At 35.7% G+C, this 23,704-nt stretch overlaps 1 protein-coding gene across 1 annotated transcript in view; it reads left to right on the forward strand.

The window, feature by feature from the left end:
* STIM2 (stromal interaction molecule 2) overlaps window positions 1–23,704 on the forward strand; it is a 168,614-nt gene that overhangs the window by 131,006 nt on the left and 13,904 nt on the right. The window contains exons 4-10 of the mRNA XM_030832235.3: window positions 3,352–3,463; window positions 7,654–7,769; window positions 10,667–10,844; window positions 11,364–11,541; window positions 16,611–16,778; window positions 17,465–17,565; window positions 17,810–18,048. Coding sequence (XP_030688095.2) covers window positions 3,352–3,463; window positions 7,654–7,769; window positions 10,667–10,844; window positions 11,364–11,541; window positions 16,611–16,778; window positions 17,465–17,565; window positions 17,810–18,048 — 1,092 coding nt within the window. The remainder of the gene's footprint in view (window positions 1–3,351; window positions 3,464–7,653; window positions 7,770–10,666; window positions 10,845–11,363; window positions 11,542–16,610; window positions 16,779–17,464; window positions 17,566–17,809; window positions 18,049–23,704) is intronic.

A 23,704-nucleotide genomic window follows, 5' to 3' on the forward strand; every position in this document is an offset into this window, starting at 1 on the left:
TACAAATAAATAATTATAATTAGTTAAATGCTATGCCTAAAAGTACAGAGTGATATATGATTATATAGTAATGTTTGAGGAGGCTCCCCTGAGGAATTAAAGTTTTAACTGAGATATGAAGGCTTCATAAAGTAAGTAGGCAAAGATGAGTCAGAAGGATAGAGAAAAGGAAAGAGGAAACAGCAAAGGCTCTGAGGAAGGACATAGTATTATCTGTCCTAAGAATTGAAAGACAATTTACTGTAATTGGAGCATAGAAAGCTAATATAAAATACAGCTCCTGCTCATGAGAAGTGAAGGTATTTCCTAGGCATCACCGAAGAAACCAAATAGCACAAGAAGAAGAAATAAACCTCCCCCCCACCAAAATAAAATGTGTGCTCTGTGTTAGAATTTTGGAATTTTACAGATTCATTGAAAAGAAAATTACTTTAGAACCACTATAATATTCTATTTATTAGATGGAGTAATACTAGGATTTGTGTACTTTAAACGTATTATTTTTCATTTGATTTTTCTTATTTTCTATCTTGGTTCATTGGGAATTGATGTACTGGAGTGTTTAGATCAGGGACTTTTGCTTTTGATCAGCTGAACAGCCATAGAAGTGACAGAGAGAATCTTATCCTGTTCTCTTGGCTGAGGTTTTTGTGTGGGTGTGTGAGGTGCAGCTGCACCGTCAGTTTCTTGGCAGTCAAGGCAAGGCAATTCTCACTGCAGTTCATCTTGGATGGGAAGAAACTTAAGATAAAAAGGCTACTTTGCATGTATTAAATTCAGTGGAAAGACCCAGGGCCTGAACCTTTGGCTGATATTTATTCTAAGTTATTTGGCTAAATGGATACAGCAGCCTCAGGCACATGCCCAAGCTTATGGCAGGAACACATGAAAGAGAGATCATTAAAAAAATAGTCAAAGCTTTGTCTCAGTATAAAATTATCAAATACCATATGTAATTTAAAAATTAATTTTTGTTAATTTTTTGTTTATGATTTAGTTAATTAAGCTTTTCCTCTAAAGAACACTTAATGAAAAAGGCAGATTGCTAACACCCAAGCTTTGCTTGCAAAAGTTAATTCATAATCAGAAAGATCTTATCTCAGATTTATCACAGATGGATTCCCATCTCTGCTTTTATTGCTCATTTGTTTTCTTCACTCTCCTTTGGCCTATTCTGTGCTCTATAAGCATTTTGTTTCTCCACACCCTCAGATGAAATGCAGACGAATATGGAGCTCTTTTTTTAAGCACATTTGCATCCTTTCCTTTGGATAAACTTATCATTGTTCTTCCTACTCTTCAAGTATCAACAGAAATGTCTGAGTTGCTTCCAGTGTTTAACTGCTTGCTTATATCTCTACTATTATTTAATATTACTGCTCTTAGAGTAGTGTAGAATCAGGTCCTGAGGTCAGTTGGCCTGGGTTCAGATCCAGTTCAGCTACTGCTATCTTGGTCCCGTTAACTTCTCAATTTCTCATCTCCAAAATGGAGATAATCATGTTAGTGCCTCATACTTTTTTTTTTTTTTAAGGTTTAAAGGGGAAAATGCATATAAAGGGCTTAACTCAAAATAAGTGTCTAGGGCTTCCCTGGTGGCACAGTGGTTGAGAATCTGCCTGCTAATGCAGGGGACACAGGTTCGAGCCCTGGTCTGGGAGGATCCCACATGCCGTGGAGCAACTAGGCCCGTGAGCCACAACTACTGAGCCTGCGCGTCTGGAGCCTGTGGTCCGCAACAAGAGAGGCCGCAATAGTGAGAGGCCTGTGCACCGCGACGAAGAGTGGCCCCCGCTTGCCACAACTAGAGAAAGCCCTCACACAGAAACGAAGACCCAACACAGCAAAAATAAATAAATCAATTAATAAACTCCTACCCCCAACATCTTCTTTAAAAAAAAAAAAGTGTCTAGGAGAAGAGACATTAGCTATTCTTTTCTTCATGATTTAGAACCAATCTCCTAGAATCCATTAACAGCTATCTTCAACTCTTGTGGGTGATTTCATTTAGTCTAAAGACCATCTGTATGCTCATGACTTCTAAGTTATATCTCTGTTCCTTACCTCACTCTTCCCCAAGCTTGAGATTTGTTTATCTGACTGCTACGTATGTCTGCACTTAAATATCTAATACATACTTCAAACATAACATGTCTAAAAATAGAACTTTCGACCTCTATCACCTGCCCCTACTTGCCTCCCCAGTTTGTTCCTCCTCATTCTTTCCTATCTCAATTAGTGGCAGCACTCTCCGTACTTTTTTTGACTTTCCTCTAGCTATCAGACCCCATCCATTTCATCAGAACATCTGAAAGCATTTTCCCCAGAATATGTCCTGAATCTGACCACTTGTCACCATATCCTCTACTAGCACCTTAGTCCAAGGGAATATAACCCCTTTTGCTAGGACAGTTATGGAAGGAATGGTCTCCTTATTCCTCTCTGTTTTCAGTCTTGTCTCTCACAATTCATTCTCCACATTGGATAGTGATATTTTAAAAACATAGATTATTTACGTCTCCTTCTTCTTATTGAAATTAGAAAAATATCCAGAATTTTGGAAAGTATTTTTTGACCTGTCCCCTCTGACTACTTTCTTTCTCTCAAACACAGCTAGTTCATTCCTTATCTTAAGGTTTTTACACCAGCTTTCTCCTGTGTTTGGATTATTTTTCTCCTAGATCATCACAATGTTGACTCCTTGCTATTTTTAGGTCTTAATTCAGGTAACAGCTCCTCAGAGAGACTTTACCCTGACATCTTTTCTTTCTTAATAGCTGATCACTATCTGAAATTTCCTCCTCTTTTCTTCCTCCTTTTGTTAATTGCCCCTCCCCACTCCCAAAAGAATTTGTTTTATGAGAGCAAGGACTTTATCCATCTTCTTTATTGCCATATTCCCAGTGCTTAGAATGGAACCTGATACTCAGGTTTACAGTATTATATGGATGGATGGTTAAATGAAAGAATAAATACATATCTGGTAAGTTTACAACCAGGGAAATAGTGGATTATTTCGTGCTGTTCAAACTTTGCATAGATGCTTGTTTTAGAATTAACCATGCTAATATTTTATCTTTTCCTTTATGTGTCTTCTCTGTTCTAGATTATAAGCCCTTAAGGGTAGGAGGTATGTCTCCATTGTTTTTAGCTTTCCATAGAAAGCTACATATTATTGTAGTACTTACTATTGATTGAATTGAATTGAAAATTCAGTCTAACATCTTTATTTCCTCTGAAGTTATAGTATTGTTATACATATGTGTATGTATATAAATTTATATATATAATTTATATAAATTCTGAAAGCAGATGTGTTTAAAATATTCCTTCTCTTTTCATCTTTTGCAGTTCATAATTGGACCCTTGAGGACACGCTTCAGTGGTTGATAGAATTTGTTGAACTACCCCAATATGAGAAGAATTTTAGAGACAATAACGTCAAAGGAACAACGCTTCCCAGGTGGGTCTTTATTACTCAAATGTATTTTTTGTACTCCTGGAGAATAATGTTACTTTTCAAAGCAAAATCTATAAGTTATTTCTGTGGCTAAGTGCTCAAAGAAAATATTATAAATATATCCATTCTTTGATATCTGTACAGTGTGAATTTGCGAGCTTTAACCAATTTTTCTTGCCTAAATAATCTGGCCTTTTAAAAAAATTATTCCTAAGGAAAGTAATTTTGAAAATTAGAAAGTAGGTCAACTACATCCTTTTTTAGATAATATCAAAGGGCCAACCTCTGTGGAGCAGCTAAGCCTGCGATCTGCAACTACTGAGCCAGTGTGCTGCAACTACTGAAGCCAACACACCTAGAGCCCGTGTTCCACAACAAGAGAAGCCACCGCGATGAGAAGCTCGTGCACTGTAACGAAGAGTAGCCCCCAGTCACTGCAACTAGAGAAAACCTGTGCACAGCAACGAAGACCCAATGCAGACAAAAAAAACAAAAAAAACCCCAAAAAACGCACAAAAAACAAAGGGCCAACCTCTGACCCCGTTGTAAATGTAACAAAAGCTTATTCATTTGATATGGATCCACCTTTATGAAAAGACCTATTTGAATGGATTAATGTACAGATCCTTAGTCTTAATTGGTATTCTTTTAATAACAACTCTTAATTTTAGTGACCATATGTTAAACCTCAAAAAAATGAAGTTTAATAAATAAATTGTAAGTAATAACAACGATTTTTGAATATATATTACATAGAGGTACTGTATATTATCTCATATAAGCTTCATGGTTAAAATGAAGTACAGTGTATTATTACCCCACTTTACAGATTGAAAAAACCATGTCAGAGAGAAGTTAAATATTTTGCCCAAGGTAGCATTTGAACACAGATAGATCTGATACCAAAGTATAGGATGCCAATTTACTCCTTAGATGTCTGGAATTAATTGTCACTACTTTTCTAAATTATGTTTTAAAAATTCCATTAGCTAACCTAATAATCGTTAAAGATTTAAATGTTAAAATTTGCATAATTCCACTGGAACTTGACCCTTACGAGATTCTTATGTTCCATTCCAACCTAGATTGTTTCTTGTACCAAAAAAGTCTCTCATAGTGCTATCTAATTATTATATGCATATCATATTTCTAATCAATTTACTTATACATCCTATTTAAATAAGAGGCATTTGTTGCTTTGAAGTTTGTATTTTGGATCAAGTTGAAAGTTTTCATATCTTCTTAAATGTATTCTGAAAATCAACATCAGTATTTCTGATTTTACTGTGCACATGACTATAATGATGAAATTATGGAGTTAAGAGTCAAATCAGCAAGTGCATATTGAGTGTCTTTTATGTTCATGGTGCAACTAGATGCTGAAAAGAAGGAAAAAAAATAAAATAAAGTTCTTGCTTTTAAATAAGACAAGTTTCTAAGTTAAAACAAAACAGGATAGTAGAGCATTGATGGGATTAGGGTTTTTCAAGTTGTTTGTGTTACCCTGGAACGTATAGAATTTTTCTTATCCTGTCTTTTGGGAGGGAAGTTTCTTTATATAACAACAACATGAAATAAAATAGGCTGCTTGATTTTGTTTTTTTGAGCTGCATTGGGTCTTCGTTGCTGCACACGGGCTTTCTCTAGTTGTGACGAGTGGGGGCTACTTTTCGTTGAGGTATGCGGGCTTCTCATTGTGGCGGCTTCTCTTGTTACGGAGCACAGGCTCTAGGTGCGCGGGCTTTAGCAGTTGTGGCTCGCGAGCTCTAGAGTGCAGGCTCAGTAGTTGTGGCGCACAGGCTTAGTTGCTCCGTGGCATGTGGGATCTTCCTGGACCAGGGATAGAACCCATGCCCCCTGCATTAGCAGGCAGATTCTTAACCACTGCGCCACCAGGGAAGTCCCAGGCTGCTTGATGTTTTGACCATAAATGTTATAGCCACTTTTTTCTTTTGTTTAAGTAAAGGTTATCAGAGATTACCTCAAATTCTGGTAGAATTGTTGAGATAACATCACACACTTAATCAAAAGATCAGTTTTCTTAAAAATAGTGAACACGTTACTACAGAAGAAAAGCTTATAAATGTGGAAATTCAGCTTTCAGGTCAGCCCACTGGAGGCTGTTTGAATGGAGGGGAAAGGAAAACTGGAATAACCTTCATCAAGCCCCTTTCATATGGTAATAGAAATTAGATGAGTCCATTTAAAAGCTTAAAACGTTTATATGGTAATAGAAATTAACTTCACAACTTTTAAACTTAAACTTTTTTGTAGGATAACTGTAGATATAAGAGCTATTTATAAGAATGTATAAGAAAATGTATTACATATTCCAGATGTACACATACCTACAATAATTCATTATTTTGTTTCCTTTCTGTGGCATTAAAATATATTGTTACATCTGCAGTAGGTAGGTAAAATTATGTTAGTTTTATGTCATGGTTATCTTTAAGCCTTTTATTGTATTTTCTATATTCTGTAATTCTTGTTACCAGAGCTTATATTAAGGCTCTCTTCACCTGACACATGCCTCCTCATTCCTTTCAGACCTGTGTGAACTTTCCTGACATCCTCACCCACTCAGGTAGAATTGCTTCCACCTCTGGGCTCATATAGAACTTTGCATAAAATTCTGTTTTATAGTTTCCTTTTTACTACATCTCATTGTCTGTTTTAAAATTAGTCTACCGATAGTATTGCTATTCATTCATGCATCCATCCATGCATTCATTCATCTGTTATATAAACATTTATCAAGCATCTACTTTTGCCAAGCACCATGCTAGGTTTGGGGATAAAGAGATGAGGCATAGTTTGCCTTCAAGCACTTTGATAAGTGTCATATTGAAGATGTAACAGGAGCATACACAAAAGTTTACCTGCAGAGATGATGAGGGAAGGCATTTTCTATAGGGCAAGTTAGAGTTCTTTACTCTCTAAAGTTTTGTAGAAACCTCATAGGATTTCTGTAACCTGAAATCTTCCTAAATAAAATGTAGTGGTTCAGAGTACAGTCATTGGGATCATACACATTTGGGTTTGAATCCCTGCTTTACTTCTTACTAATTAGTAACCTTGGGCAAGTTACTCAGCCTCGCAGTACCTTAGTTTCCTCATCTATAAAATGGCAATTTTACACATATTATAGGTTCTTTGAATTCTAAAAACCCTTGGCACAGTACCCAGCGCGTAGTACATGCTTGTTTTTTTTTTTTTTTTTTTGCTGTAATCGGGCCTCTCACTGTTGTGGCCTCTCCCGTTGCGGAACACAAGCTCCAGACGCGCAGGCTCAGCGGCCATGGCTCACGGGCCCAGCCGCTCCGCGGCATGTGGGATCTTCCCGGACCAGGCATGAACCCATGTCCCCTGCATCTGCAGGCGGACTCTTAACCACTGCGCCACCAGGGAAGCCCGTACATGCTTGTTTTAATCGTCATTGTTATTAACAATTTTATTATTATTATTACGCTTTGTAACCTAAGATTCTTCTTGGCATCATAGTTGGTTGATAAGAAATCTTAACTACTGGGATACTTGGATTTGAAGTCCAAAACAGAGTGATTTTATTTCCTTATTTCACCTGTGCCTTTCGGCACCCTGCATACTTTCTTCATTGCTAATGAAATGGTTCAATACTTCTTACTGCATCAGTCCCTCAGTTTACTCCCCCAGCCAGCGATGACTTTTTACTTTCCATTTATGACTTCAGTGGACTTTAACATTTAAATAGTTTAAATATTAGAATGTAAAGGTATAGGTGTTTTAAAAGATATTTATAAAGGAAAGCAATATGATCTAAATTGAGGATGATTTTTGAAAGTCTGCTATGTTCAGTAAATTACTTACAATTTTCTTGTTGTTTATGAAATGATAGTAAAATGCCAGAGGTAATTAATGCTTATAAAATATTTTGAATTTGATAAATTTCTAAATCATATTGTTATAGCATAAAGTAACCATAGAAAACAAAAACATCAATATAGCAACTAAATTGTTAACATACAGGAGTGTTTGCACTGCTGAGTTTTCACTGAAAAGGTTTTCGATACATGTAATAAAATGTTAAATTGCACAGGATGAGCTCTTAAAGTAATCATCACTAATATGTAAAGTGTTAAGTATGTTGCTGAAATATTTAAATTTATATACTAGTAATATTTTTAATATATATGTATTTTTTAAATGAACAGGATAGCAGTGCATGAACCTTCATTTATGATCTCCCAGTTGAAAATCAGTGATCGGAGTCACAGACAGAAGCTTCAGCTCAAGGCGCTGGATGTGGTTTTGTTCGGACCTCTAACGCGTTAGTATTCTCTCTCACAAAATATGGTGTGAAAGAATAATCAGATCATCCATTGTTGTTTAAAGAAGGAAAAAGTAAGAAATGTGGTAGGCCAAGAAGAATCCTCTGTTAGCTATGAAAGAAATGTAATACTATCTTAAAAGATTTATAGGGTGAGATTTTCTGTCATTGAAATACGGAGTGTGGAATTTTCAAAGCTGGTTACTGATGTAGAAAGTTGTAAAAACTATATGTTAGTTGATGATTTAGAATTAAATTTCTAGATTTAAAGCTCTTTACAGCAGTTTTAATGTTGATGTTATTATAGCTGGATATTCGCTGAAGAGTCCTTAAAAAAAAGTTGCAATCTAACCATCTTGATAACAAGAAGTAATAAATCCTAACCTGACTTTATTAATTACCAGGAAAAGGATTTTTAAGATACAGATCAAAAACAGAGGCCCTAGAGGCCTGCTTGAAACTGTACAAAGTAACAGACTATTCTGGCAGAAGTACAAGGTGGAGAATGTTATTTGATTGTTCTAAAGAAGAACATTTAAGAAATCGCTTTGTCATATTTGTAAGGAAAGTGAGCCTTGTTCTTCTTTACCTTGAGAGGAATACTTTCTTCCCAGAAGGGAAGTTTAATATGTTTACTTCATTTAATTTCAAATTTCAGAAAGCTTTGGGGGAAAAATGTTTGAAGAGTACACATTTTAGAGGAATTATATTTTATTTTTCAGAAGCTAAAAAGGGATAACAAAATTAATCCAAGAAAAATGGCTTTCACAAATTATAAATTAAGAAACGAATGTTAATTTTACCTCAGTTCTTGAAGTTAAGAGACTTGCAGGTTTTATAATACCATGTTGGGGGTGCCCCTGCTAGTAAAGGGTTACTGGAGTGGTTGGATGGATTCCATGACTTTACGGGTGGTTCTTTTTTGGCTCAGGCTAAAAGGGCAGCTGGTGAAACAGCTGGAACTCTCCTTTGTGAGAGTTGGTGGAAATTACAAACCCTATGAAATAGAACACTGTTGAAATGCCAAGCATTCCATAAAGATGATACCCTTTCTAACCTTTTCCTTATCCTAAGTTTTCAACTGAATCTATTGGGGGTTGTCTTCTGTGAGATTCGATCTAGTTTTTTCATGTGAATGATTGGTGAAAATAGGAATTAGACTATAGAATTTGTCTCTATATACAAACTGGTCAGGAATATTTATATTTTATTAATCCAAGAACAAACCACTCTCTAAGCCAAACAGTATTATCATTTGAAAAGAAACCAAACTAGTCTCAAAGAATGTTGAAAACAAATGTTTTAATAACAAACCAGTTTAGAAGTTAATGATGCGTTACCTTTTTAATGTGTTTGTCTTAGAATTATTATTTGAGTGAATGAGCCCTACAGTTGGAACACCCACATTAGATTTATAAAAAATTAGCAGTGTCAAGTGAACAGAAATACATTTTAAAGGAGTTTTCACTGAAATCTTTTCCAGTTTGTGGTACTTACTGTACAGTTTGAGACTTGTCCATCTGTTTATTGTTATTCCTGGTGATTATAGTTCAGCCTAAACAAGGCTTATAGTTGGACTAGAGCCTGAGCTGAACCTCTCAGTCTGAGGCAGAATAAAAATAAATCCTTTTGAGACTTTAGCCTTCTGCCAAAGAGTGAATAGTGAATCTCTTTCACTATAGGTGAGGGCGTGCACTCTTGAAATATGAAACACTGAGAGTCTCTGGCATAGAACATGCTGTTTATCACACAATGTAAATGTATACGAACGCTAGACTTGCAAGCATGAAAACTTTTCATTTCTATAGAGCTCTTCATCTCATCAAACATGCAGAATATCTCCTTACTTCTGGAGGTGTGGGCAGTTAGGCAGTTTTTCACTGAAAAACTGTATCTCTTTTCAACAAATAACACATTATATTGTATTAGTTATCATGTCTTCCCCCACTGAGCCTCCACACTCAGATCAACTAGGAAATTATTTGCCTAGCGGTTGCTGTGGTTTGTACTACTGAGGACAGTAGGCCTGGCTCCTGGCTTCTGACTTTAGAAAAAATGTCAGGGGTTACTGTCACGCTTGGTGTGCCACAGGGGAAGGCGATCCCGATGTTTCCCTCTAGTAACCCAGATCTCTCTGGCAGATAACCACCTAAAACGTTACTAGTTATGATCATTTAACCCATGGTTTCTCAACCTTGCCACTATTGACATTCCGGGCTGGATAATTCCTAGATGATTCTTTGTTACCGCCAGACTGGGGGCAGGAAAAGAGACTGTGTTATGCATTATTGGATGTTTGGGAACATCCCTGGCCTCCACCTACTAGATACCCATAACAGACACCCTTACTTCCACCTTCCAAATTATGACAAGCAAAAATTGTCAGATGTCTGCTGGAGGGAATATCACTCTTGGTTGAGAATCACTAATTAATCTCGTTACATGGCTGTGTGCTTGGGAAATTGCTTTTTGGTGAATGATTAGGATTTCAGTTTGTGTATCAAAGCATGACCGCTGCCTAACTTGTCTGAAGGAGGGGAGCTGGTAATGGTGTTACTCTTCATGACTCCTTTCACCCCACAGAGGACCATCCTCTCTATGTGATTGGAGATACTGTTGCTTCTTCAGAGCTCCCCAGGAATTCTGTCACTAGCTCCTGTAGCAGCAGGGGGCATGGTGTATCCATGTGGGTTTATCACTGCCCTCCTGTAGGTCTAGTATATCAGGTAGTTATAATAAGCACATTGATTATTTGAGGAGAACTTGTATATGGGAGGGACATCTTCATATTTTGTTTTGTTTTTAGATACCTACTATTTTTTAAAATAAGTGGCTCTGTGTACTGAGATTCTATGATACTCAAAGATTAACTTAACCATCTGTAATTGTCTTCGTAGGCCCTCCTCATAACTGGATGAAGGATTTTATCCTCACAGTTTCTATAGTAATTGGTGTTGGCGGGTGCTGGTTTGCTTACACGCAGAATAGGACATCAAAAGAACATGTTGCAAAAATGATGAAAGACTTAGAGAGTTTACAAACCGCAGAGCAAAGTCTCTTGGACTTACAAGAGAGGTGAGTAGGTAAAAAAGACTATAAAACTTTGGGAAGATACAGTTTGTGAATATGTAATATGGGCATGTGCTTACCATTTATATTTAGGTTACATACATCAGGAGTTCATTTCATGTTTTTAGAAAAGTATCATATTGTCATAATTACAAATTTATTATAAAGGTATACACTAGGGAATAAATGGGCAGAAGACCAGTGGAAATAAATCAAATATAGGTAGAATTATAAGTGAAGTTAAATTTTATTTTTAACATGATTTAAATAATTATGAATTTCTTAAAAGCTTCTTCCTGAAGAGTGTTTCCCTTCTATATCTTGTATTTTTAGCTCAATATAAATCAAAATAGCTATATAGTAGGTTACCTGATGTTTTTGTTGTCCAAATTTAAGATTAATAGAAAATGCTGTGAATTCTGATTGAAACATGTATCTTATTGCTTGATACGTATTTATTGTTCATTAAGATAATGAAATTTTGGAAACTTTTGTGAGGAATTTTCATTTTTATTGTTCTGTAAGGCTTGAAAAGGCACAGGAAGAAAACAGAAATGTTGCTGTAGAAAAGCAAAATCTAGAGCGCAAAATGATGGATGAAATCAATTACGCAAAGGAAGAGGCTTGTCGGCTGAGAGAGCTAAGGGAGGGAGCTGAATGTGAATTGAGTAGACGTCAGTATGCAGAGCAGGAATTGGAACAGGTATTTATGTTTTAAAAAAGTATTTGTGAGGATATTTGTATTGCTACCCTGAGGAGTTTTTTGGGTTTCATTCAATCTCCTACATTTAGTTCCATCATATACTCTTCCTTAGTTAATAAAAGAGTCATCTGTCTATATTGTTAGCATTGGTCAAAGTTCATTAGCAAAAAACAAAGTACCAACTAAAAGAAAAAGTTACCCTCATGTTCACTCATTCATGAAGTCCTATCCCATGCCATGTTAATTGACTTGAGTGAATCTAAGATGTTTATTTAACACCTGTAGTATATTTCAGTTTCTGACTGTAACCTAGTAAAGTATATCTACTGTTAAAGTTCTCTGCAAATGTTAAGAATCTCTATTAAACATCCATTTGAATCCTGTTAAATGGTTTTAGAACATAATCTGCTACAAATTCTGAAGTTGTTCAAAAGGTGTCCTTTTCAATATCTGCTTCTACTATGCATTTACTCAGGATGGAGTTCAGGCATTGCACAGTCCTTCAGAAAAGGTGGGGAGGTCCTGGGAGAATTTAATTATAGGCAGATGTATTAGTTTTATAATTCTGCTGTTAAAAATTACCACAAACTTAGGGGCTTAAAACAACACGCATTTATTACCTTAGAGTTACTGAAGTCAGAGTCTAAAATAGGTCTGCAGGGCTGCATTCCTTCTGGAGGCTCTAGGGGAGGATCTGTTTCCTTGCCTTGTCCAACTTCTAGAGGCTGCCTACATTTCTTGGCTCATGGCCCCTTCCTTCATCTTCAAAGCATGTCACTCCAGCCTCTGCTTCCATGGTCTTATCTCCTTCTTCTGACTCTTACCCTTTCTTTACTGATAAAGAAGTTGAGGAACAAAATGAGGACGAGAAAACTTGTTCAAGTTTAGAGAGTGACTCGGTTGTAAAGCAGGGCCAGGAACCTAGGTATTCTGCCTCCCACTTTGCTTTATGCACTGTTGTCTTCTCAATCAAGTGCTAAGTAAGAATTATGTAATGGATGAGTTTCAGTTTCAACTCATGAGGAAATGTTCAGGGTACATTACTAATTCCTTCAAGATTGTCATTTTGTCTGACTGAATGCAGCTATCTCTTTTGTTAACAGTTAACTGTTCTTTCTCTCATACCCCAGATACCTGTCTTTTGGGTCTTTTCCCTGTAAGGGGTTTGTTCTCTTAAGTTGACTCCTAGACCTATTTTGCAGTCTGGTCCTATTTACCTGACAGACCTTGTCTATGTAGAATGTAGTAAAGAACCAGGGAGTTAACAAAAAAGGCGTACCCAATTACCAAAAAAGGCATAGCCAAATTATACTGTGTCCAAGAATTAGATACTATATCCTTTTCTCCTGTGAGAACTCTGTGCCTGTTCCCACCCAGACTTCAACTCTTGGTTGTTCCCAGTACTAAATAAACTAAAAAGCTTGTTAGCTGTTTTCCTGAACTTTGCAGATGAGAAAGAACAAATCAGAAAGCAATAGTGGGGATTCTTCTGTAGAGACATAAACTGGTAGCAGTATTTTACAGGAAACTGCCTCACAGTGTGGGAAAAAGACACAATATAAAGAAGTACCCCTAAATCAGAAATATTCTAGTCTGGGGTTTGGGACATAGAGACGTTGCATCCCTTAATAGACCCTAAGATTACTATGATACTACATCCCAGCACAAACGTAATAATCCTAATGAGATCCTGAGTAAGAGGTGGTTTAAAGGAGAGAACTGGGTATTTAAAAAAACTCTGTCCAACATGATTACAGTAATAAGAAACACAATTTTATGAGTGCTTACTCTGTGCCAGAACTTTATGCTGGGCACATCACTGCAAAATTTTAATCCTCACTATACATAGACATTATTCTCATTTACAGATGAGATGTGTACAGGTTAAATAACTTGCCTTAGGTCACACAGCTATTATGTGGCAAAGGCAAGATTATGTGTGTTTTATTCCAAAGTCCATGTTTTCCCATACTGCTATTAAAAGCTTTGTTTATAAAAGTAAGTTTAACTGGGAAATTAATTTACATATGTCACATAATCCACAGTTCCACATAGTTTGAAGTATTATGTGAAGTATTATTGTCGAGTGGGTAATCAACTTCTCAAAGTTAGAAGGCAGGAAGATCTGGTACATATTTTGTATAATGTTATTTTCTGTTAAACAAAAGCTTTTGGGTGAATAATAGTACTGCTTTATATTTTGTGTGGTTTAAATACTTTTCACATAAATTATTTTGTTCTTAAAGTCTCAAGAAGCCTAAAGTTAGGGCAAGTCATAGTACCTCTGTTGTACATGCAACAGTAAGTCTCCGAAAGTAAAGAACTTGCTGAAGGAAACAGAGGTAATAAATCGTAAAGTTGGTCCAGAAACCAGGTTTTCAGATATTTAGACTTTCTTCTGTGATGTCATGTTTTTACTTGTTGCTGTTTTATTCCTAGAACACAAAAATTATATAAATAATTATTGTATTTTTAAACAACTTAATAATTCATCATTTGTAAAACCTATTAATTACTCAATTTTCACTGCATCTATTTCCCTGTAAATAACAATGTTAATTTAGACTGAGGGTTGGAATTCAGATCAAGTGATAAACTTAAGAATAATGGCAGAGAAAATAGTTGCTGTTATTGGAAGGTCACAATTTCCAAAATTTTGAGACATTATTTGACAGTCAATCAAAACATTGGTCAGCCTCAGTTTATACTAGAACTATATCAATTCTATGTTAAATGTGTTTTGGGGAAACAAATTTATGGATATAACATTAAGGAAAATCTTTATGGTTAAAGAGAAAAACACGAGTGAATTTGTTCAGATTCTCTGTATACATCTTTGTCAATGAAAACTGTATAGAAATTTTAGCTTTAAAATCTTGTGAGGGCTTCCCTGGTGGCGCAGTGATTGAGAATCCGCCTACTGATGCAGGGGACATGGGTTCATGCCCCGGTCCTGGAAGATCCCACGTGCCGCGGAGTGGCTGGCCCCGTGAACCATGGCCGCTGAGCCTGCGCGTCCGGAGCCTGTGCTCCGTAACGGGAGAGGCCACAACAGTGAAAGGCCAGCGTACCGCAAAAAAAAAAAAAAAAAAAAAAATCTTGTGAGAAGAAGGGGCTGTGACCTACACTTTGTAGTGTTATATACAACTCCATGTCACAGGACCTGAGTTCAAATTCTCTCTTGAGAGATTAGCAGGGACGCCACACACGCTGCCAACTGTCTTATTAAGTGCAGTATTGTCCCAAGCACATTGCACAGGGAGTCGCGTCAGGCAAGTGTTGCTTACGATTTGTCTCAAGTGAGTAAGTCCTGTTTTACCCTTCCTGTTAATATTTTGAATTGTTTACTTCCTGTCTGACGGTTTTAGAGTTTTAAAAAAAGTTTTTAGAAAACTTTTTAGAAGTTTTAGAGTTTTAAAAAATACCTTTCTACATTTTTTTTCTGTAGTATCTGGCAGCTGTTCTCTTTATCAGAAATTTGTGTCTAGTACTCTAATTTAGTTTATTCTGGCACATGATAAAGTTTATTTAAATAAATGGGGTTTGATCAGATCCAACGTTCTTCTGCACATTAGTTTAGGAATGAAGTTTTAGTTACTTTACTTAACTGTGAGGAAAATTAATTTGTGGTTATGGTGCTCCAGAAGCAGGATGCCCCATGGTTCATTTGTCACTTTGTCTGAAGGTCTTGAGTGTGTGTATGTAATTTCATAAATTCCATCATGTATCTTTTTTTTTTTAAGAAGATGTTGGGGGTAGGAGTTTATTAATTAATTAATTTATTTTTGCTGTGTTGCGTCTTCGTTTCTGTGCGAGTGCTTTCTCTAGTTGTGGCAAGCGGGGGCCACTCTTCATTGCGGTGCGCGGGCCTCTCACTATCACGGCCTCTCTTATTGCGGAGCACAGGCTCCAGACACGCAGGCTCAGTAGTTGTGGCTCACGGGCCTAGTTGCTCCGTGGCATGTGGGATCCTCCCAGACCAGGGCTCGAACCCGTGTCCCCTGCATTAGCAAGCAGATTCTCAACCACTGCGCCACCAGGGAAGCCCCATCATGTATCTTTATACATCCTTAGCTTGAGCTCTTGCTAGTTTTTAAGTGAATCATTCCTACAATGGATTGTCTCTTTATTCTGTGTCATTTTCTTAGTGAGACTTTCCTTAAGAGTTTTTTCCTTAGCATGTAATACCACCTCATACACTAAGCATTTTAGTTTTCTGTTTATTGTCTGGCTCCCCTAAAGGGAGGCTAGAAGAAAAACTTCCACATTCTGACACTGAAGCTATTCATAGTTTCCCATGGAAAAATCAAGAAGACTCTCACTCAGAATCTGTTTTCTCGAAATTTACACTTGGTCTGCATATGCTAATTTATCAACTTTTTGGTATGTGAGAAGCAGGAAAAAATTAAATAGAGGTGATAAAACAGACTATAATAGGCAGATATGCTCATAACAATGAGAAATAACTAGCCATAAAGATGTCTGAAAAACTTTTTAAAAATGGTATAATTACTGTAAAAAAAATGGGTGTATAGTTAGGTAGCTACAGCAAGGTCTTTGGGGAACACTAGAAGGGGTAGTAGAACAGGTATTCACCCTATTTTGGATACTTCTTCATATCCTGTCCATAAACAAAGAAATACAAAAAGTGTAATCCATTTCAGTTTGTACATGCCCTGGGTTTTTGTCTGTCAGTGAGTCTGGCTATTATAAAATATAAAAATGCAGTATTGCAACCTAAGATATATGTAAGCTCCCTTTCACCCTCTGGCTTTACAAACTTGCTTAGTGAGTTTAAGAGGTACTTAAAAACTTCAGCTTTAGTTTTTAATGTTAGAAATATTGTTTTAGACTGTGATTTAAAAAGATGTTTACAAAGAGTATAATTCAGATTGCCTTTTCTCTTAATTTTGGTACTAAAAAATCTTAGTTTAAATATCTTTTAAAAAGAGAAATTTCTCTTTCTCTCTCTAACCTCTACCACCTTCCTCTACCCCTCTTTCTCCCTCCCTCCCTCCCTCTCTCTCCTTCTCTCCCACTCCTCCTTTTCTTTCCTACCTCCCTCCCAGGTTCGAATGGCTCTAAAAAAGGCTGAAAAAGAATTTGAACTCAGAAGCAGCTGGTCTGTTCCAGATGCACTTCAAAAATGGCTTCAGCTGACGCATGAAGTAGAAGTACAGTACTACAATATTAAAAGACAGAATGCTGAAATGCAGTTAGCTATTGCTAAGGATGAGGTACTCTATTATATTGCAAAACGTACTACGCTTCTAAAGGGATTAACCAGTTGGTATACAAAGATCTGAATAAAATTTTTAGTATTGCAGATTATTTTTATGAATTGGAACTTATTGCATAGATTGACTCTCATAAAAGTGAAATCACTTTATTTAAGAGAAGTACATACCTTTCAGAATGACCTTAGTATCATTTAAAAATCATCCCTACTATCATTATCCTAAATGTTTTATACGGAGCTTTTCTCCTCTGGGTTGCTGCTTCATATCTGATTCAGGTTAGTAGTTACTAGAAATTAATGTCTGACTCTTAATAATTGTGTGAAATTACTGAGTCTTAATCTGATTTCTAGTGAAACAACAACAACAAAAAACTCGGTGCACTCACTAACACCTCCATTGCAGTAGGGTATATAGTTTATGTTATTCTCCTAGTTTTAAATAGAAGATTCAGGTCTTTCTGATCCATAGAAATAAGGGAAAAAATTCTCCAGAACAAAGTTTGGCTTAGGAAAGCATGCTTTCTCTCTCATTTGTTTTCTTTTTTGGAATATAGGGCTATATCTTGGCTAATAACTCCCCATTGATTTTATAATTATTAATATATTCAAAATAAAATAAACCTTATTCGTATATGTGTATTTTATCCCAAACCTAGCCTTATTTTTCTCTCTTTGGGTTTCTAGGCAGAGAAAATTAAAAAGAAGAGAAGCACAGTCTTTGGGACTCTGCATGTTGCACATAGCTCCTCCCTAGATGAGGTAGACCACAAAATTCTGGAAGCAAAGTAAGAATGTTACTGTCACTGTCTGTCTATTTTTATTGTGTTGAAATGTGTAATTTATAGGCAATTTATGTTTTAACTTGTCATTTAATTATGTACTATTATATCATTTATACTAATTCTGAAAAGGGGTAATTTCTTCTTGAAATTGGTTAATTGCCTTGGTCTGTTCATGTAGTTGACTTTTTTCAGTGCTATATTAAAGACTTTTTGATGCAACAAGTAATTCCTATATTGGCTTTTCCAGGAAAGCTCTCTCTGAGTTGACAACTTGTTTACGAGAACGACTTTTTCGCTGGCAACAGATAGAGAAGATCTGTGGCTTTCAGATAGCCCATAACTCGGGACTCCCCAGCCTCACCTCTTCCCTTTATTCTGATCACAGCTGGGTGGTGATGCCCAGAGTCTCCATTCCACCCTATCCCATTGCTGGAGGAGTTGATGATTTAGATGAAGATACACCCCCAATAGTGTCACAGTTTCCCGGTAAGTGGTGAGTTCAAAAAAGAGAGTTGGTACAGTTTTAAAGGTAACTTTCTGCCATGCCTTTTATGAATCATTTGCTTTGAAATCTATGATAAAATTTGTGTTAATTCTTCATTTTCTCTTTTTTCTTTTTCTTGATCATTGTGTTTACTGTTTGACATACTATATGAGCTATGTGTGTTACACACATATATATATGTACACATATATAATAACACATACATGCTAAGTCACTGTATGAATGAAGTGCTGAGCTTTGAGGGAAAACATCCCTTCATATGGAAGCTTAATCTATAGTAGAAATTAAAAATTAGAGGAAGACCTTGGAAACCTGAGTTGCAATCCTAGCTCTGCCACTAACTAACCAACTGTGTGACTTTGAGCCAGTCGATTTATTTTAAATTGAGTTGCCTTCCCAGTAGGCATGTTTCATAGTATTTTGTTTTGCTTTTCCAATTCTATCCTTTTATTGAAAGAGTATTAATTAATATTTAACTCATAAAGCATTAAATCCACTCACCTTTACACAAAATTAAATTGCGTTTATATTTAGAAAACATACATTTTTTTGTTGCTAAAAAGTGGAGCTTCTCCCAAAGGTGGTTTTTTTGTTGTTGTTGTTGTTGTTTTTGCGGTACCGGGCCTCTCACCGTTGTAGCCTCTCCCACTGTGCTCCCGGAGCACAGGCTCCGGACCTGCAGGCTCAGCGGCCATGGCTCACGGGCCCAGCCGCTCCGCGGCATGTGGGATCTTCTTGGACCGGGGCACGAACCCGTGTCCCCTGCATCGGCAGGCGGACTCTCAACCACTGCGCCACCAGGGAAGCCCCCAAAGTTGGTTTTAACATGTACAGTTTTCATTATAATTGCTTTGTTATGCTGTATTCTTTGAAGATGTTTACAGTGTAAAGAATACATTTTGGTAGGAAGGTGAAATTTTACTATTTTAGATTTTATTAATAAATTGTAGAATTTATTAATAAATATTTGGAATTTTTGCAAAGTTATAGAGAGTGTAAATTTAAAGCGGTGTATTTCTTGTATTAGAAATCATTTGCAAAACTGTTTATCCTTATTACTGCTTGCCTGATTCATTTTCCCAATTTTTGTAACCTTTTTGAAACAGTATAGCTAGAACAAGATTCCAAAGAATAGAGAGCAAAATTTAATCATTAATCAGTTGAAAACTCACACAGAAATTTGAGTCTTTGAGACACAAATCATCATATATGAGCATTTTGCAGTTTGAAATTTTCTGTCCAATTGTTACAACTTTCCTAAAGTTATGATTTAGAAAGGGTTCTAATGTTAAAACAATTTTATGAAATAAAGCCCTAAGTTTGCAAATAATTAATCAGTGACTGTGTGCTTGTGTTCATTTCTGTGATTTTAATTATCTGGTTTAACGGCAGACAGATAATGCAAGCAGATTGGGGAGACACTAAACTCTTACAAGAGGAAGGGGGAGAGGACAGATTGTAAATGCAGTGAATACTGGGAAGTATGTGACCTCAATCATTTCACTTGCCCCATGCTGCAAGATAGTGATGGTTGAAAAGTTTTATCTAGATATGGGCTAGCTCTGCTGTTTGGATACTGTCAACGTGAGTTTATTTGAATTATGTGCCCTTAAGCTTACCATATATGCAGCACTGATTCATAAGTGTATGATTTTGTTTGAAAATGATAGCTTTTTAAAGTTGCAGTTCCTCTTTAGAAACCATAATTATTCAATATCAGAAGTGTGCATATATGTATTCCCTAAAATTAACTAGTTTTTTCTTTACTTTTTTTTTAAAGTACTTTTTGATGGGGCAAGATATCCACATGTGCATTAAAACACTTATAACTAAATGTGAATAATTTTTTAGTGATTGTGATACACAGAGAAATTTGAACTTTTTAAAATTCAGTATGATGCTTTAGAAATGCTTAAGTTTATTATCTCTGAAAAATAACTTATGCCAAAGATTACACTTTGAGAGCTCTGTCTCCACCCAGTGGCACAAAAGTAATACTCCACTCTGTTTAGTTATAAAAGCGTAATTTCTGGACCTGACAAATAAACTCTTGGCAGTAGTACTAGGGTCTGGGGTAGGATGAAGGCTCTTCATTATATACTCTTTTAAGCAGTTTTAAATATGCACCATGGATATGTGTAAATTGTCTAAGAGTGAAGGAATGACAAGGAAGCCTGCCTGTGGTATGTTAAGAGCGAAGTAAAAGATTATAAAACCATATACAGAATAATATTGTCTATGTTTAATTATGTGTAAATAAAAAAGAGAAAATATTATCAAAGGTTAGCTCTGTATGGGTTTTCCCAGTACCTTTATAGTATCTACTAAATATTCATAGTGGGATTGTGGTAGCAATTTATTTAAAATTTCTTATCATAAAGCTCTTCAGATATGCTTAAAAATACTGAAAATAAATTGCTCATTTACTACAAAGATAAACAGATTTTAACATTTTGCTTTATTCATCTTTCTTTTTCTCTGAAAAAGGAAACACATCTCCTCCCCTTCCTACTAAAGTTGTATATCTTCTAAAGCCTGTTTTACTTGTATTACATGCAGCTATATCTATAAACAATAGATACAATTGTTGTTTGTTTAAAAATGTACATAAATGTTATCAAACTGTGGGTATCATTTTGCAGCTCTTTTTGGTCAAAAGTATGTTTTAGAAAATTTCCATGTTTATATACAGATAAATTCACTAAAACTGTTTAATATGAGTCAACCACAGTATATCTATTTATCTTTTGTAATAATAAACCACAGTTTATCCAATTTTCTACTGAGATAGGTTCTTTCTACTTTTTTGCCCTTGTAAAAATGAGCATCCTTATCTCTATCTCCTTATTTCTAACTTTGAGAGTTTCTCTGGGTGGACACCTAGAAATGGATTGCTAAGTCATTGGGAAGGCACCTCTTATTAGTCGTTGCCAAGTTGCTTTCAAAGTGGTTCTATCTGTTTACATACCCACTGTTTATAAGAATGCCTGTCTGCCTGTATCCTTACCATACTAGGAATGATCTGGTTTGTTTTGTAACTTGAATGCGTGTGATATGATACCTTAGTGTTATTAAAATTGTAATTTCTTTAAAGACTACTGAGGTTGTCTTTAAAGACTAAAAAGACTACTACTACCATTTCATATTTATTGGTGTTTGTCATTCAGATTTTTTCCTCTCTGAGTTGCTTGTTCCTGCTGTGGAATCTCCCTCCGAGATTCCATACTTATCTGGAAGAATTTTTATTATTATTTTCTGGTTATTTGAGGGTTGCAGATATCTTTTCCTAGGTCTTGGCTTTTCTTTTTTACTGTGCTTTGTTACTTATTTTCTTTTTTTAATCAAATGGTTTTTTTTCAAAAAACATTTTTAATGACAAATTTACAAATCTGGTTTGTGTTTTTATGTCTTTTTCATAAGGCGATAGATTGTTGTTTGCTCTACTAAAAGTTTTTAACTTTCACTTTAATCCTTTAGTCTTTTCATCTACCTGGAAGTTATTTTTGTTCCTTTTGTGAGTGGAATCTAAAGATATCTCTTGATGTATGGATAAACAGTTGTCCTAGTCTCATTCCTGCTCTATCCTTGCTGGTTTGTAATACAACTTCTCTCCATAGATACATAAATGCTTCCAGGCTCTTTATTTTTTTTCCATTGATCCCATTTTGCTTTAGTTGCTATATGTAGCTTTATAGTAAGTATTAATGTTTGATGGGTTTAATCTTCCTCTATTAAATTCAGAATTGCTACTCTTGGCAAGTTATTCTTATGAATTTTAGGATCAGCTTACGAAACGCCATGAAAACTTCCATGGGGCTTTTATTGGAATTTCTTTGAATTTAAAGATTAATTTTTAGCTTGTTTTTTTTAATAGTTACATGTGTTACCTTTCTTTAAAAAGTTATACTTCAAATTGCTTGTTGCTGATATGTAGGGAAAAGCTGTTGATTTTGGTATGCTGATTTTGTATATAGAAACATTGAATTTTTCTCTAAGAGTGTTTTGGATTTTGTTTTGTGGACAATAATAATGACTTTCCCCCCCCTTTCCATTCCTTGTGCTTTTATCCCAAGGCAGTCTAAGACCTCCAGTAAAATGTTGAATAAAAGTGCAAAAGTGATCGCAGACAAATAGTGATCTCCATTTCTAACTTTAAAGAGAATGCTTATTTCATCATGAAGTGTGTTTTTTGGTTTATTTGTTTTGTTTTTTGCTCTGTGTTCGATGGGTTACATTTTTTTTTTTGGCTGAGCCACGAGACACGTAGGATCTTAGTTCTCTGACCAGGCATTGAACCCATGCCCCCCTGCATTGGGAGCACGGAGTCTTAACCGCTGGGCCGCCAGGGAAGTCCCTGATGGATTATTTTTAAATTAAGGAAATTAATCTCTATTTCTATTTTGCTAAGAATGATTTTTCTTTTAAATCAATGGATGTTAAATTTTACCAAATTATTTTTCTGCATAATTTGAGGTAATTGCTTGTTTTATTTTTCTTTATTCTGTTGAATTTTAATCTGTTTAAATAAATTCCTTTAAATGTCAGTGAAACTTTTAGTCACAATGTTCTGTTTTGATAATAATTAGATTTGGTTTGCTATATTATTTTATTTAGGGTTTTTACGTTTTTAATCATAGATTAGTCAATAATTTTCCTTCTTGACACTCTGATTTTGGTATCAAGGTTATATTAGCATCATAAAATAAGGCAAAGAATACCCCCTTTTTCTTTCATTTCATTTTTTTTTTTTACTCTTATAGTAGTAGTTAAGAATTTGGTCTCTAGAACAAGATTGCTAGAGTTTGAATCCTTACTCCTCCATTTAACTTATATGTATGTAATGTTGTCTAGTATTTTGTTTTGTTTTGAATGTCCCGCAAAACATTATTATTATTATTATTATTATTTTTGCGGTACGCAGGCCTCTCACTGTTGTGGCCTCTCCCATTGCGGAGCACAGGCACAGGCTTAGTGGCCATGGCTCACGGGCCCAGCCGCTCCACGGCATGTGGGATCTTCCTGGACCAGGGCACGAACCCGTGTCCCCTGCATCGGCAGGCGGACTCTCAACCACTGCGCCACCAGAGAAGCCCAAGACATTATTTTTTATTTGTGTAACTTTGTGGGAGGTACTCTCTCTAAGCTTCCTTGTCTGTAAAATGTAACCTACCCTATGAGATTATTTTGTAATTTAAACTAAATAATATTTGTAAAACAATTAGAACATACCCTGGCCCATAATAATCCTCAGTAAATGTTTTGAATTTTATTCTGTATTCTGAAATATAAGATACAGATGATTCTATGAAGATTTTGAAGAAATTGCCTATAGGCAGTTTGAGTTTGGTGTGTGTGTATGTTGGCAGAAGGGAAGGAGACAGATTTTTAAATTATTGATTCAGTTTCTTATAATGGTCATAAGTCTAGATTTGTTAAATTATATATTTCTAAAATATTGTTTGTTTTATCTGAGTTACAAAATTTGTGGCTTAAAGTTGTCCATAGTATTTTATATGATTTTAAAAATCTCACATCTTTAAATTTTCTTTTCATTTCTCCTCCTTGATTAATCTGGCATGATTTGTCTATTTTATTTCACTCCGTCATTCTTCAGAGAGCTAACTGTTGGTTTTGTTG

This window comes from Globicephala melas, chromosome 5 (assembly GCF_963455315.2).
Source record: "Globicephala melas chromosome 5, mGloMel1.2, whole genome shotgun sequence".
In the NCBI taxonomy this organism is placed as follows: domain Eukaryota; kingdom Metazoa; phylum Chordata; class Mammalia; order Artiodactyla; family Delphinidae; genus Globicephala; species Globicephala melas.